At 38.3% G+C, this 14,503-nt stretch overlaps 1 protein-coding gene and 1 long non-coding RNA gene across 2 annotated transcripts in view; one reads left to right on the top strand and one right to left on the bottom strand.

The window, feature by feature from the left end:
• Positions 1-14,163, bottom strand: part of LOC124262525 (dynein beta chain, ciliary-like) — a 172,263-nt gene extending 158,100 nt beyond the window's left edge. Inside the window, 6 exon segments of the mRNA XM_046697032.1 lie at positions 169-390; positions 1,473-1,598; positions 2,659-2,852; positions 3,380-3,549; positions 13,054-13,192; positions 14,073-14,163. Of these exon segments, the coding sequence (XP_046552988.1) occupies positions 169-390; positions 1,473-1,598; positions 2,659-2,852; positions 3,380-3,549; positions 13,054-13,151 (810 nt within the window). The 5' untranslated portion in view covers positions 13,152-13,192; positions 14,073-14,163.
• On the top strand, positions 9,411-12,235 carry LOC124262520. The gene is made up of 3 exons (XR_006894619.1): positions 9,411-9,517; positions 10,462-10,564; positions 12,145-12,235. It is a non-coding gene; the product is annotated as an uncharacterized LOC124262520 (long non-coding RNA).
• Positions 14,164-14,503: the final 340 nt, after the last annotated feature.

Raw genomic sequence — 14,503 nt, forward strand, 5'->3', positions numbered from 1 at the left:
TTCGTTGATCAGGTTATTGGGTATCTGACTGAATCTTTCATGGGTTGTTTGAATCCAGGCCATAATATGATTATGTTTCTAGGTGTATCGGCACCTTTACTGCTAAATGTAACCTAACCTAATCTGTTAAATATTCGAATAATGTCACCATTATACGGTGATATTTACCTTATTGATCTCCTTCCTCACACTGCTAAAGGAGTGGGCGTACTGGCTGTTGGCCTGCTCCAGGTTGTGTAGAATGTCCAGGGACATGTCAGAGTCCAGCTGGGTGTTGACAGAGTGGAGTCGGTCCAGGTGGTTCTCCCACATCTTCATCTCCTCCAAGGGGCCTGGCTCGTTGCCGAACTGATTCTGTAAGTCTGCTGTAGGATCATGCTTCAACACCACCTGGTTACAGATAAAACTGGTTTAGGCCGATAGCAAACTTGCTCAAGGTGATGCGACCCATGAAGATCTGGGTTAGAATTGGTCTTCAGCAACCCATGCTTGTCATAATAAGACACAACTTATGGAATCATGCTCCTGATGTCAATCACTGGATTGTCTGGTCCAGACATAATTGTTTACAGATTTCAAAATCACTGTCTATAATGAATCCCAAATATCGAGAGTCAACTCTTGTTAATCCGACACTTGTGGTTGCATAGAAATATGTAGGATTAACGAGAATGTCGGATTAATGTATTTGTGTGAAAATATCAATGTTTACTAAATGTCATGATACTGTTGCATGCATATCAGAAAAGGTAGATCTAATTATCTTCATTGTATGTTAAAATATTCACATACCACCATGTCGTCGGTGTCAAGCAGCCAGTAAGGCATGCTGTAATTACCACTCACGTGTGATTGTTTGTTTACGGTCGGATTATCCGACCGATTGTGTTGATTGTCAGATTAACGAATGTTTTTACAACGTGTTTACAATAACCGGTTGCTAGATTGGTAAGTCGGAGTTGGAATGCAAGAATGTCGGACTAACAAGAGTAATTATCACTGTTTTAAATGGTTCACTAATTTTTTTGTCGGATTAACGTGATTGTCAGATTAATGAGTGTCGGATTAACGAGAGCTGACTTAATAACACTTTCATGAATAACTCACACACATGGTGCCTTATTTCATGACACTGAAAAAGTATAAATGTATAAAGATGTTATTTGACTATGATCCTATTGAATAAAACATAAGAACAGCAACTGACAGAATCAACAAAAACATAAAGAAATAAAGAGATATTTTCTTCTAGGAACTGTAGCTAACAGATTTCACTGAAGATGAATGGTTTTTCAAAACTTTGAAAGCATAATCCAAATAATTACAATCATTTCTATATTTTTTTAACTTTTAGCGAATAGTCTTTCAGTGTCCAAAACCTGCAAGCATGAAAATATTATTGTAACTACCTACAGGGTTGTAACTATCTCTATGATTGTGTGACTTGTGCCAGCCAGTTCTATGATGCCTACCCTGATCTGTTTGATCCAGTTGATGACTGTTGACTCCAGGACGTGTAGAACTGCTCCTCGTCTGTTTGGTGATGCTGCTGCCTCGGCCAGGACTTCTATAGACGGCATGTTCAGCACTATCTGACCCTGTGCAACACATTGTCCCTATTAAACCATTTGACAGTGACAGGGGCTGGATATGTGACGTCGGTCATATACAGTGAACTCTGTCGAAACCAGACTTGATAGGCACCAGATATTTAGAACAAGACAATTTTTGGGCCAGTGCAATGCTCTAAAGCGATGTTAACACTAAGGTGATCGTAACTCCTATACTTTAACATATACTTATGACAGTCATAGTGCTACAATCGCTTTGTGGATAGCCCCAGCCCCCTTCCACATACAAAGCACAATCTTAACACTAAGGTGATCGTAACTCCCATACTTTAACATAGACTTATTACAGTCATAGCACTAAGGTCGCTTTGTGGATAGCCCCAGCCCCCTTTCCACAAAGCAATCTTAACACTAAGGTGATCGTAACTCCCATACTTTATCACAGACTTATTACAGTCATAGAACTACAATCACTTTGTGGAACGAGCCCCAGCCCCCTTTCCACAAAGAGATCTATAACACTAAGGTGATCGTAACTCCCATAATTTAACATAGACTTATTACAGTCATAGCGCTACAATCGCTTTGTGGAACGAGCCCCAGCCCCCTTTCCACAAAGCAATCTTAACACTGAGGTGATCGTAACTCCAATACTTTATCACAGACTTATTACACTCATAGCACTACGATCGCTTTGTGGAACAAGCCCCAGCCCCCTTTCCACAAAGCGATCTTAACACTAAAGTGATCGTAACTCCCACACTTTAACATACACTTATGACAGTCATAGCGCTACAATCGCTTTGCTGGAACGAGCCCCAGCCCCCTTTCCACAAAGCGATCTTAACAATAAGGTGATCGTACCTCCCACACTTTAACATAGACTTATTACAGTCATAGCACTACGATCGCTTTGTGGAACGAGCCCCAGCCCCCTTTCCACTAAGGTGATCGTAACTCCAATACTTCAAAATCAGAAAGGTGATCGTAACTCCCATGCTTGAACATAGGCTTATGATCATCATAACGTTAAGATCGCTTGGAACACAACGCAGTCCCTGACCATGCTGTCCACAGACTGGCTTACCCTGACATGACCCTGTGTGACCTCCACTGCTGCCATTAGTCTATGCAAGATATCCATGATCTTGTCCCCGTTGATACCGGCCTCCATGACACTGGGCTGGTTGGTGCCCAGTAAAGGCAGGTACACCTCTCTAATAGTGAGTTCCAGGTGCTCCAGGGGCACATTGTTACAGTCCATATAAAACACTTCTTGATCTGCAAAAAATATTTAATTGTAAATTGAGTGAAATACGTTGGAAAGGTAGACTAACCTAAAATTTGTTTCTAAAGAATTATATAATTTTGAAATATCTGTTTTAGCTGATTTCAAGTTGAAGTACCAGAGAGCATATGTCATGAACACTCTGATATACGCACTGAGCAAAAGTAAAAATGAACCACATGGGTCGGTTGGCGGTGGTCTGTAAATAATCGAGTCTGGACCAGACAATCCAGTGATCAACATCATGAGCATCGATCTACAATAGTACAAAGTTGGGATATGATGACATGTGTCAACCAAGCCATCGAGACCACCTGATCCCATAAGCCGACTCTTACGACAAGCATGGGTTGCTAAAGACCAATTCTAACACGGATCCCGGGTACTGAAAGCAAGGGCTATCTAAGTCACACATTATTAATAACACATAATATTTCATATTTGAAATAAGGATCTCTTGATTTTCCCATTCTATTTGGAAATACTCCTGTTCTACATGTAATCAACTTGACATACTCACCCATGTTATCTTTGGTGAGTTTGGTTCCAGGATTGCACTTGAGGAAGAATATTGATTTGGATTTGAGGTCATGTGGAGGTTGCAGCGCAGCTGTAAACTGTCGCATCGGGCGCACGTAAACAAACAGCTTCTTGATGTCTTCATTGTTGATAAACTCATAGAAAGCAAGTCTGAAATAAATGGATATTATAAGATTCATTTATAGAAAAATAAACAGAATTGACTTTTTTGCATCCCATTTCATCTTAGTGTCTATCATTGTCACAATTGCCATTAGGATTTACTGCACTGCTTTCCATTTGCGTGCTGTGCAATGCACCATTCAGCACTGTTCCAAAGATAAGATAGATGTCAAGTCTTGACTAGACAGTCCTGGGCCCCGTTTCACAAAGCTCTCGTAGACCTAAGATCTCGTAACTTTCCACGTAGCATTCGAACTCCCTATGTTACAGTACAGGAGGTACGAATGCTACGAGAAAAGTTACAAGATCTTAGGTCAACGAGAGCTTTGTGAAACGTGGCCCTGGGGATTGAAATCATGAGCATAGATCAATGCAATAAGAATACAATAAATAACATGCATCAACTAAGGAAGTGAGCATCACCATTTGATCCAGTAAATTGTTTCTTGCAAGGAACACTGAAGACCAAACCTATCCCGGATCTTCATAGGAAGGGGGTTGCATGGGCGGCATATATTTTCGGCCATGGCTATAATTTGGAGTCATTTAACAGCTTTCCTTAAAAGTTTTAGTTAACAAGATAAAATACAGAACAATCCTGAATGTTACAGACTGCAACGTTTGCTACTGGTCTACTTTTTAGTCCAGAAAACTCTTGGTTTGTTCAGTTCAGCTGATAGTTAAAGGCCGGTTGGGTAGCCTGGTGGTTACAGCGTTCGCTCGGCACGCCGAAGACCCGGGTTCGATTTCCCACATGGGTACAATGTGTGATGTCTATTTCTGGTGTCCCCCACCATGATTTTGCTGGAATATTGCTAAAAGCCGCATAAAACCATACTTACTCACTCAGCTGATAACACTGAAATGCACTGAATATGATGCTTAGAGTCAAGTTTGTGCAAGCAGATTAAAAACATTTTGGCAAAGACTGACATTAAGTTTCTAGACACACACTAGTGCTGGTTATCACTCACAATATGTAGATTGATAATCAGTGATCAGTAATCGATCAATAATCAATGGTAATCATAAACCCACCACAAAACTCATATGGGCAATAACGGGACATAATCATGACATTGTGAAAACAAAACAGGCACCCATTACTCCTACAATCAAGATGATCAAGGATATTTCCTCTTGAGACACGCACACAAATATTTTGTTCACATTGCAGTTTTACAAGTAACCAAACTGCAGTTGTCATGTTTTGATTCAATAAACATACTTTCTAAAGTTTAATTTGACGTTTAAATTTTTATGAATATTAATTAGTCACCGGCTCATCGATATTCACTGATCAGTGTTTCCGCTGACTTAATTATTTATCGGACACTGTGTCAGGCGACCTAAATTCTACCGGTCATGAATGAAATTTGCCGGTCGTATCCTATTGCCATACTGTAAGTACTCATTGTAAAGTTATTTTTAGCCTGGGTATTTCCGAAACATAAGAATTTTTGTGACCACGAAAGCACAGCCAAGACTGTCATTTCGCTTACCCATGATTTTTTATTTTAATACATGATTATTTACTGGACACTGTGTCCTGCTGGGTTTCAATTTACCAGTCCCCAACAAATTTTACCGGTGATTTTCAGGTATAAACCAGAGAACGGAAACACTGCTGATGCAAGTGATATCGGTTGATTGACCAATTATTTGTTCAATTGTTCCAGCCCTATTACAGAACACGCCATAACTGGAGCGCAATGTTCGAAATTCATTTTGGGTATCAGTGCAATCATGACTATTGCATTACTTAAGTACATATCAACTAAATGTTTCAACTTCACGGGTAGAAATAACTTTAAACTTGCTAGTGTACTCCGGTACAGTGGCACATGTAAAATCACTTGCCCTGATAAGTTTTCCACTATACCATCCGTTTTCTTGTTGATTTTTTAAATAAACAACATTATTAACATTGGAAAGTCAACTGGACACCGGTACAGCGTGATCTACAAATTTGCTTGCCCGACAGAAAAAAACGCTGGGCTCGGACGTCGGGCAATGGGTTATTTCCACCCCTGAACTTGAGCAACTGCATACAATTTTTGTCATTTGTGTCACAGATTTTTACCATAAAGTATTCATGAATACATATTCATATTTGTTACTTTATATCAGGAACACATATTGTATTCACCTCATAGGGTATTCATCGCAGCCCTATTCTGCACCACAAAACACTATATTACCTCACAAATCAAGTACTACAGTTATGTTGGTGACAGGTTACAGAGGTTTTATGGCTTCAGGTGGCACTTAAGCAATACATGGAACAACTTCAGTAAAACATGGGAGGAATATATGGATTTGAATTGCTAAAAAAGTATTGAGACCTCTAACATGAGTGAGTAATGATGATTTACCTGTTTTACCTGTTTTAAAGCGTTTGCTCGTCCCGATGAAGACCTGTTTTACCTGTTTTACCTGTTTTAGAGTTTTACCTGATGATGGGGCCAGAACAAGCCCTGAAACGTTGTACTCAAGAATAAAAAGAAGATGTAACCCAGAAAAATCACTATGTTCATGAGTGAGTGAGTTTAGTTTTACGCCGCACTCAGTAATATTCCAGCTATATGGCTGCGGTCTGTAAATAATTGAGTCTGGAAAAGACAATCCAGTGGTCAACAGCATGAGCACTGATCTATGCAACTGGGATACAATGACATGTGTCAGCCAAGTCAGCGAGACCACCCAATCCCGTTAGTCGCCTCTTACAACAAGCATGGGTTACTGAAGGTCAATTCTAACTTGGATCTTCACGGGTGCTTTAACATGAGGGAAACTGACTTGGGCTAGGGTGAATTGTTATCCTTGTGAAAATGTAGTATTGTTACACTACTGGTTAGAACGAACAAATACATTATTCCTCTGCATTTAACATCTTATATCTGGCTAACAGAGTTATTTGTAGGAAATCACATCCAACATGCAGAATTTCTACATCACGCTTAGCCTTTTTATCTAAAGATCTGACAATGCTACTAACCCTTCCTAGTCGGTACAATGTAATGTGGTGGCGTGTGGTCCTGTGCACAGAGCTCAGGTCACGAATCAGTTGAAGATAAGCAACGTCGAGCTTGGACAATCCTTGGATGGGTGACCGTGTTTGGCAACTTGACTACTGAGAGTTTTCTAGGACTTCAGTCCTGCCCCACAACGAAGCACATGTGATACATGTGGTCTCACCTTAGGCAAGTGCCTCTGTTCACCCAGCAGAAAATGGGTACCCGGTTGGATGAAGTCATGTGACTATAACCTTCTAGTGCCTAACAGGCAGCTTGGGTTATCCGGGGTAATAAGAATCAGATTCTGATTAAGAGGCGCCGCGAGCAATCACTTGGTGTTTGGAGACTGTGCGCTATAGAAGATGACTTATTATTATTATTATTATTAATGTTGTGATACATATACACACGTGTAAACATGAACATGGTCTGAAGAAATATTTGCAGCACAACAGTGGAATATATCTGACAAAGACCACAGGAAAGGTACTGGCTAGCAAAAAGTTATCGCCGCATAACAGTTATCGCCAATACAAAAGTATCACATGTGCGCAGTTCCGATCAATTATAATTCTGGTATTTTTTCCCCACGGTATTTGACAACAATAAAGGACAGCAAAAGAAAATTCTTCACTGTAAGTAACATATATAATAATAGACAAGAACAAATTGTGTCCAGGGACACGGATGCCCCTGCTGCTGTACGAAGAGTTCCCTACACTGAGTGTGGTCTGGTGATTAATTTCTACTAAATAAATATCATGGTTGATTATAAAATAAATATATCCCAAGTGTCCAAGGTAAATACTTATTTGTAAATGTATGTCACAATGAACTTACCACAGTACAATTAAACCTTTATCATGAAGGTTCATGGTACAAGGGTAAATAAACTAGCAATAGCAATATCAGTGTGGAGGCAAGTGAAAGCAATAGATTGCTGTAGAAGCTGAAGTGGTACGTTTTGACATATTCTGGAACATATTCAATATGGCAGGTTAAAAGTTAACTGTTCCATGACATGATATTATTGCATACTGTTTAAGTCCATAATTATTTCCATGGAGTTGAGATGGGCTTGTTTGTTAAAAACTGAGCATCTGACAGTTTTTTAGTCATAACACAAAGATAGATCAATATATCTTCAAAATTCAAGAGAGAAAACACAAAAGAAGCTCATATACATTCCTTCATTTCAGACAAAGTCTCGAAAATTGTATACATGAATGGAACCATAAATAAATTATCACACATTCAGGGTCCCACTGAAGTGCTTGAAAACAGTAAAAACAATGTGTTGAGGGGTTAGATAACATTAGAGTCCCAAGAGAGCCCATGTATAAGTTCACTGAATTCCACAGAGCGTTTTTGTGGAGAAGTGGATAGAGTACATTCCCTGTTTCGTACGGATGGACAGACGGACACAGAGGGTAACCCTATATGCCCCCAGCCATATATGGCGGGGGCATAAAAAATTAAAGATTTATAAAGTTATGAACCCTATTAAGCCTATGAACACAATTTAACTTAGTCAGGGAGAAGTCCCACGACCTATATAATAGCAAGTTCAAGTTCACAAGTCATTAAATGTTCATTCCCTCTCAATCTACTGTTAAAGAAATACTCAAATAGTCACACAATCAAATATTCGAGGTTTCTGTATGATATAAATATATAATATTTCATGAATGGCATGAGAAATTCGGACTGGCGATAACTGTTCAGGTTAGTTGTGAGAAAACATCTATTTCTATACCTAATGAAGTATCATAAGTAATTCTGTTTCATTAATTTAATGATCGGCAGGGTAATTATTAAGGCTGTAACGATTCACTTGCATATTTGGTGAATCAAACCGTAGCCCTTCATGAATTCAATTCGTTATTCGTGGTCACCAGAACCGAATATTTACGATTTTTTTAGGCAGCATGTTTTACTTAAACCCTTACGTGCTTTCCAAAGTGAGATATGCAAGAATTGAACATGTACTAGCATTCCCAGCTAACACGTAACGTTCCCACAACGTTATTTTTACGTCGTGGTTTGGTCACATCAGGAAATGACGTAACTAGGACGTTATTAGAACGTCATAACATAACGTTATACCACTACCTTGTCACAACGTTAGACATTACGTTATCACGACATCCTTGCAACGTATTTTTCAAACCTTTATGCAACGTTCTCATAACGTTGTGAGGACGTTCGTTTTATATATTTTGTTTCCTTGACATATTTGAAGATGTTTGTATTTGCAGTTGACCATCTAATTAGTTATCAAAAATATATTGAATCTGGAACGACTTTTGAATAAATCTGTCATGTTTGTTTTGATAATTAGTTCAATTGAAATAAGTATATAGAGCTTAACGTTTGAAGGTTATGAGAATGTCATTTGCATACGTTGTCACAACGTTACTCATTACCTAACCAGGACGTCCGGGCAACGTGTATTTCAGACCTAGATGCAACGTCAGATAACGTTGTGAGGATGTTCTACCTACGGCTTGCCAGCGCTGACCCGTTGGAAACCCGTTACCTTTCATTCATTCAGCCCGGAGCTTACTTGATGGTATAATTATATGGTTCGAAGCATTGTTTTTTTAAAACATTTATTATCATTTATCACTTCAGTATATGATAAAGTTAATTCATAGTATTGACGTTATTTTTGTTTTATTCAATTTATTAGTATATAAAATTATTGTTGTGTTTTTTTACTTCACTCATTTCAATGAACACATGAAACATGCTTCGTTCAATCATTTAATCACTATAAGTTCCAAATTGAGGTACTATTGCGCATGACTTCATCATGTGACGTCATTGCCTGTGCGAGTACGTTTCCCGCGCGCTGACATCTCTATTCCCACGCGGCTACCAGTCCTTCAGGGTTCTGTGTCTATTCCTCACTTTTAGTAGTGCTCATCGCCATAACAGTAAGTATTTTACGTATTTTGTTTAAATAGTGAAATGTATGTATTAGTTCAAAACGTACTCATTGAGAATAATGAAATTGACACTTGATTATTTACTTGTCCTAGTGTTTTTGGACACATTTACGAAATTGCATTATTTGGTGTATGTTTTGAAATCTAAAAATCAGAGTATTGAATTTCAAATATAGCATATTAATGATCACTGATATCAGTTTTTGATGAAAATCACTAACGATAATTCTGAAACGTTGCCGACGAACCTAGAATCGTTTGGGATGTTTTCGAAAAAAATCCGCCACATTGGATAGTGTTTACAAACTTTAATCATATCATACGTGGATATAGGGTATGCGGTCTTTAATCTTTGAAAGTTTCTGTTTGTTTGAATAATATTTACATACGAAATTGACATACTGACTGTAGTACACCACATTTTAAACCTTGACACAATTGTTAGAAATAACTGTAGAGCTTGCTCAAAGAATGTACTGACGTCCTAAGCTAAGCCCAAGGATGTAATTATATCCTTCAAAGAGGCAAGTTTAGATAAGCGGACAGTTCAGCCTTGTGAAATACAGAATTTTTCCGATAGCGCCAGCTGGAATGTGTGCTTTCCTCCCCCCCCCCGATGCTGTCACCATAGGCCTTTCCCTTTCTGATTAATAATGACCACAGACAGCTGGGACTGTTCAACATGGCAAACAAATCTTCTGGTTGGTTTCTTAGCTCCTGCTTCCTCCTGGTCGTTTTTCCTCATACGCTTCCCTTGTACTGTGCCATATTTGTCCGAAATTACCTTCATAGTTTCCTGACATTTGATTTTTACTTTCTACTGTAGCTTGAATTGCTTGATTTTCTCTGTGACATTTTCTACAGACTGTGTGAATGTTCAGTTAAGTTCTGTTCAGTTAAAAAACATTGATTTTTTAACAAACTGATTTCAGAAGCATGCCTTAAAACATGAAAGCCAAGGAATCCGAGGTTGGAGACGGAGATGGCTGAATTCTTAAAACATGCTCGTCACGCCAGGGAGGCAGTCGCCAAAAGGTATGCATGTTCGCTTACATTGCACTGAGTTAACGTAGCGTGTGCTGTGTATGACTACCCTTACACGATGCAGAGCTGAAGCAAATTCAACTGTTAATCTTAAAAGCGTATGCGTTCAGGATAATTTTGTTTATTTACTTGATAAGAAACTCTTCTATAAAAACACAATTTCAATAAATATAAGAGTGTTATTGTTAAGCACCATATGGGCAACCTTCTCGTCATTACTGAAAAATAATGCCTGAGTGCACGCGTAAAAATATGTTTGCAAAATTATAATTAACTAATCCAAAAAACATGTGTTATATTTGGGATTACACTTTCTTAGTAAAGTACAAATTCTAGTACTTTTTGAGTTGAGCCCCATCCGGGATTCGAACTCACACCCTCAGAGTCAGGCACCCAATCGCCAGCACACAAAGTCAGCCGCCTAACCCACTCAGCTACCGCGACTTCCACAAAAATGGAAGTCGGACAACTGGTAGTCTAGACTGCGGGCTTTGTGTACCCCTCTGATAAGTGTTAATTGGCACGGCTCCCACGGCCGAAAGCTATGATTACAGAATGCCATTTAGAAAGTGGTCAAATGTAACATGTGTTATATTTGGGATTACACTTTCTTAGTAGCAAAGTACAAATTCTAGTACTTTTGAGTTGAGCCCCATCGATTGAACTCATTCCTCAGAGTCTGAGGCATAAGCCAGCACACAAGAGTCAGCCAGCCTTACCCACTCAGCTACGCGGCTTCACAAATGGAAGTCGGACAACTTGGTAGTTAGGACTGGCGGCTTTGTGTATTCTCTGATAAGTGTTAATTGGCACTTAACACTTATCAGAGGGGTACACAAAGCCCGCAGTCTAGACTACCAGTTGTCCGACTTCCATTTTTGTGGAAGTCGCGGTAGCTGAGTGGGTTAGGCGGCTGACTTTGTGTGCTGGCGATTGGGTGCCTGACTCTGAGGGTGTGAGTTCGAATCCCGGATGGGGCTCAACTCAAAAAGTACTAGAATTTGTACTTTACTAAGAAAGTGTAATCCCAAATATAACACATGTTACATTTGACCACTTTCTAAATGGCATTGTGTAATCATAATCCAAAAAACACATCCAAGATATCATAAGCCGAGCTGATTTGAATGTAGAAACATTTAGAATGGTAGTTAAAATATACTAGAATAACACACGATGACTATTTAAGTGGTTTAAAATTTGATGTACAGACTCGTTGATATTCCATTCAACGTGACAGTGACGTCTGTGACAATTACTAGGCTTAGCTTAAGTCAGTTGAATGAAGGTTGATAGATGAATTTATTATCATTAGCACTGAAATATCGATATATATTAGGGAAACAATTCATCTATCAAGCCACATTAACGACATCTCATGTATTCACTGCTCACACTATTAAAATAAAACAAGTAAAACATGCATATGTAGCTTGCACATTCATTCTAGCGTTTAATAAATCTGATTGAATAATTTCCCAATATTAATGTAACGCCATGTTCTAATCATCTTGTGCTTCGATTTGCATTATATTATAAGATTTTAAAGATAAACTTATTCCTTTTTTCAGACTCAAGCTGCTGCCGGGGAAGATGGGGAAGTGCAAGTATAGAATATCATGTTTCTCAGCTATATGTTATACTTGAATAAACGGTTCAATTTTAACAAAATAAGCATCTCCGTTTTGTGTTACCAGGGCTCAAAGTAGGCAGTTTGACAAAATGCAAACAGACTTGTTGACACATTTATAATTGCCGAAATAATTTTTAGGATTGTTGATAATCGCTTGACCTTTTTTCTGAATAGCGAATTTAATTCTAAAATATCAATAAACAAGGAAAAATATAACTTTTAGCCCTGGCTATATTACCCATAAACTATAGATAACGTTGTTACAACGTAATGTTTATGACGTTGTGAGGACGTTATTTTGTACGTTCATACGACCAAAAAATAACGTCCTCACAATGTATGAACGTACAAAATAACGTTGTGAGGACGTTATTTTTTGGTCGTATGAACGTTCGAAATAACGTTGTGAGGACGTGTTTTCGACTCCACACAAGGGACGTTATGGGGACGTTATATGCTGACGTTCTGAGGACGTAAACGTAACGTTGGGACAACGTCCTCACAACGTAATTTTGTTAGATGGGTTGCAGTAGTGCAAGTCATGTTAGTTTGCCAAGACTGTACAAGGTACTGTCGATTATAACTATTACATACCAAATTTTAGTGTCATGAGATCACTGGTTATTGCTGTGACAAATTAACACTGTCAACATGTCCATTCCATACTGTACATCAATCACTTAACTACAATATTGTATTTGTGAATAATTATTCGTATTCGTTATCCAATATTCATGATACGCATCATATTCGCCACATAGTGTATTCATTGCAGCCCTAGTAATTATGAAAATACCGCTAAAATATGGCGATAACGGTTCGGCAGCCAGTACTGTGTGAATAGTACCTGTTGTCATCATTGAGGAAAAGGTTTTTCAGTTCTTCATTCCTGGGCCTGAGAGATGAACTGATACGAGTCTCAAGCCAGCGTAACCTTTCGTCCATCTTGGAACTGACTTGTGGTAGCTTATCTTGTTTATATAAATCTGTGAAAGAAATGAAAATAAAAACCAACTTAATACATTGATAATAAACAGGTCAAGTATGATTACACAATGGTGTGATATGCTGTTACATAGAACTCGGTAAGATTTCCGCTCATATCCCCCCTAACTTATCTGATGAAGAATATAGATTCAGTTGATATGATCTGAATATAAATTTAAGGGGGGACACTGGAGGAAGTCTTTCCTAGAACCCTCATTTGCTGAGATTTCTACACAGTTAAAAACAAATATGACAAGGGTCCTATGTTTTATTCAATTCCATGGCAACAAAAACTCTTTGCATATTCAGTGTGATTCTATGTGTGATGTGAAATAGCAAATTTTCTCTAGTGTTTTACACATTCATGTTTTCCTGTTCATTGATGATGTGATATCGTGAACACTTATTTCTACTCCTGATAAAATATACTTATTGCATTAGAAAAATAACTTTGTGTTGAGAGAAAAAAAAATGAAATTACTCTGGAATTACTCTGGAAGGTACTGCAGTTTCATTCATGTAGCATATTGAATAATTTATATACAAATCAGTGTTTCCTAATTCCATGTAAGTCAAAGATACACAACTTCGTTCGAAGATTAAGGCTCTCTACAAGAACTTGAATGAACAAAATCAGAAATTTACTTCACGAAAGAGAGAAATATGGTCTTCACCAGCCCAAATAGAACTAATCGCATGAAATGAATAGCATAAAAAATACTAATAACTCAAAATTCTACCTGTGTGGTCGCGTCCCAAGATTTGTAGAACACGACAAGAAGTTTACATTTCTGCAGAAAGAAGAATATTTTGTGGAAACTGTTGTCTGGCATCAAAGAAATTAAATTACTTTCAATAAATCAAGTAAAAAGCCAATACCGTATATTGTTGTCAGTCTTTTGCGTTCTCCCGAGGTGTACACTAACTAAATTCCTCAACGCACATTTGTGTTGTCTGCTACCGCGTTAACAGGCCGCCATATTGTTTGTGTGTTGCTAGAGATGTTCGAGTGTTTCCGGTAACTACCGTGTCTCCGTGAAATTCTTAAACATTAACAGAAATGTTCAAACTACAAACTGTCGTCATAATTTACGAATGCAATATCTAGTAAGTATGAAAAATACAATACCGAGGTGGGAAATAAGATTTCATTTTCTGTGAACACACAACGGGATTAACCGAACGCACATGTTTGAACGGATCAAAACGGACCGTTGCCAAAATGGCTTGTTAAAACGGTTACTTTTTTTGGTATATGATAAGTTTTTCTTAGGAAAAATCAGTTTCATATCATTCGGGGCCACTCATTT

The sequence above is a fragment of the Haliotis rubra genome, unplaced genomic scaffold (genome assembly GCF_003918875.1).
Source record: "Haliotis rubra isolate DU_JTF1 unplaced genomic scaffold, ASM391887v1 Scf842, whole genome shotgun sequence".
Classification (NCBI taxonomy): Eukaryota; Metazoa; Mollusca; class Gastropoda; order Lepetellida; family Haliotidae; genus Haliotis; species Haliotis rubra.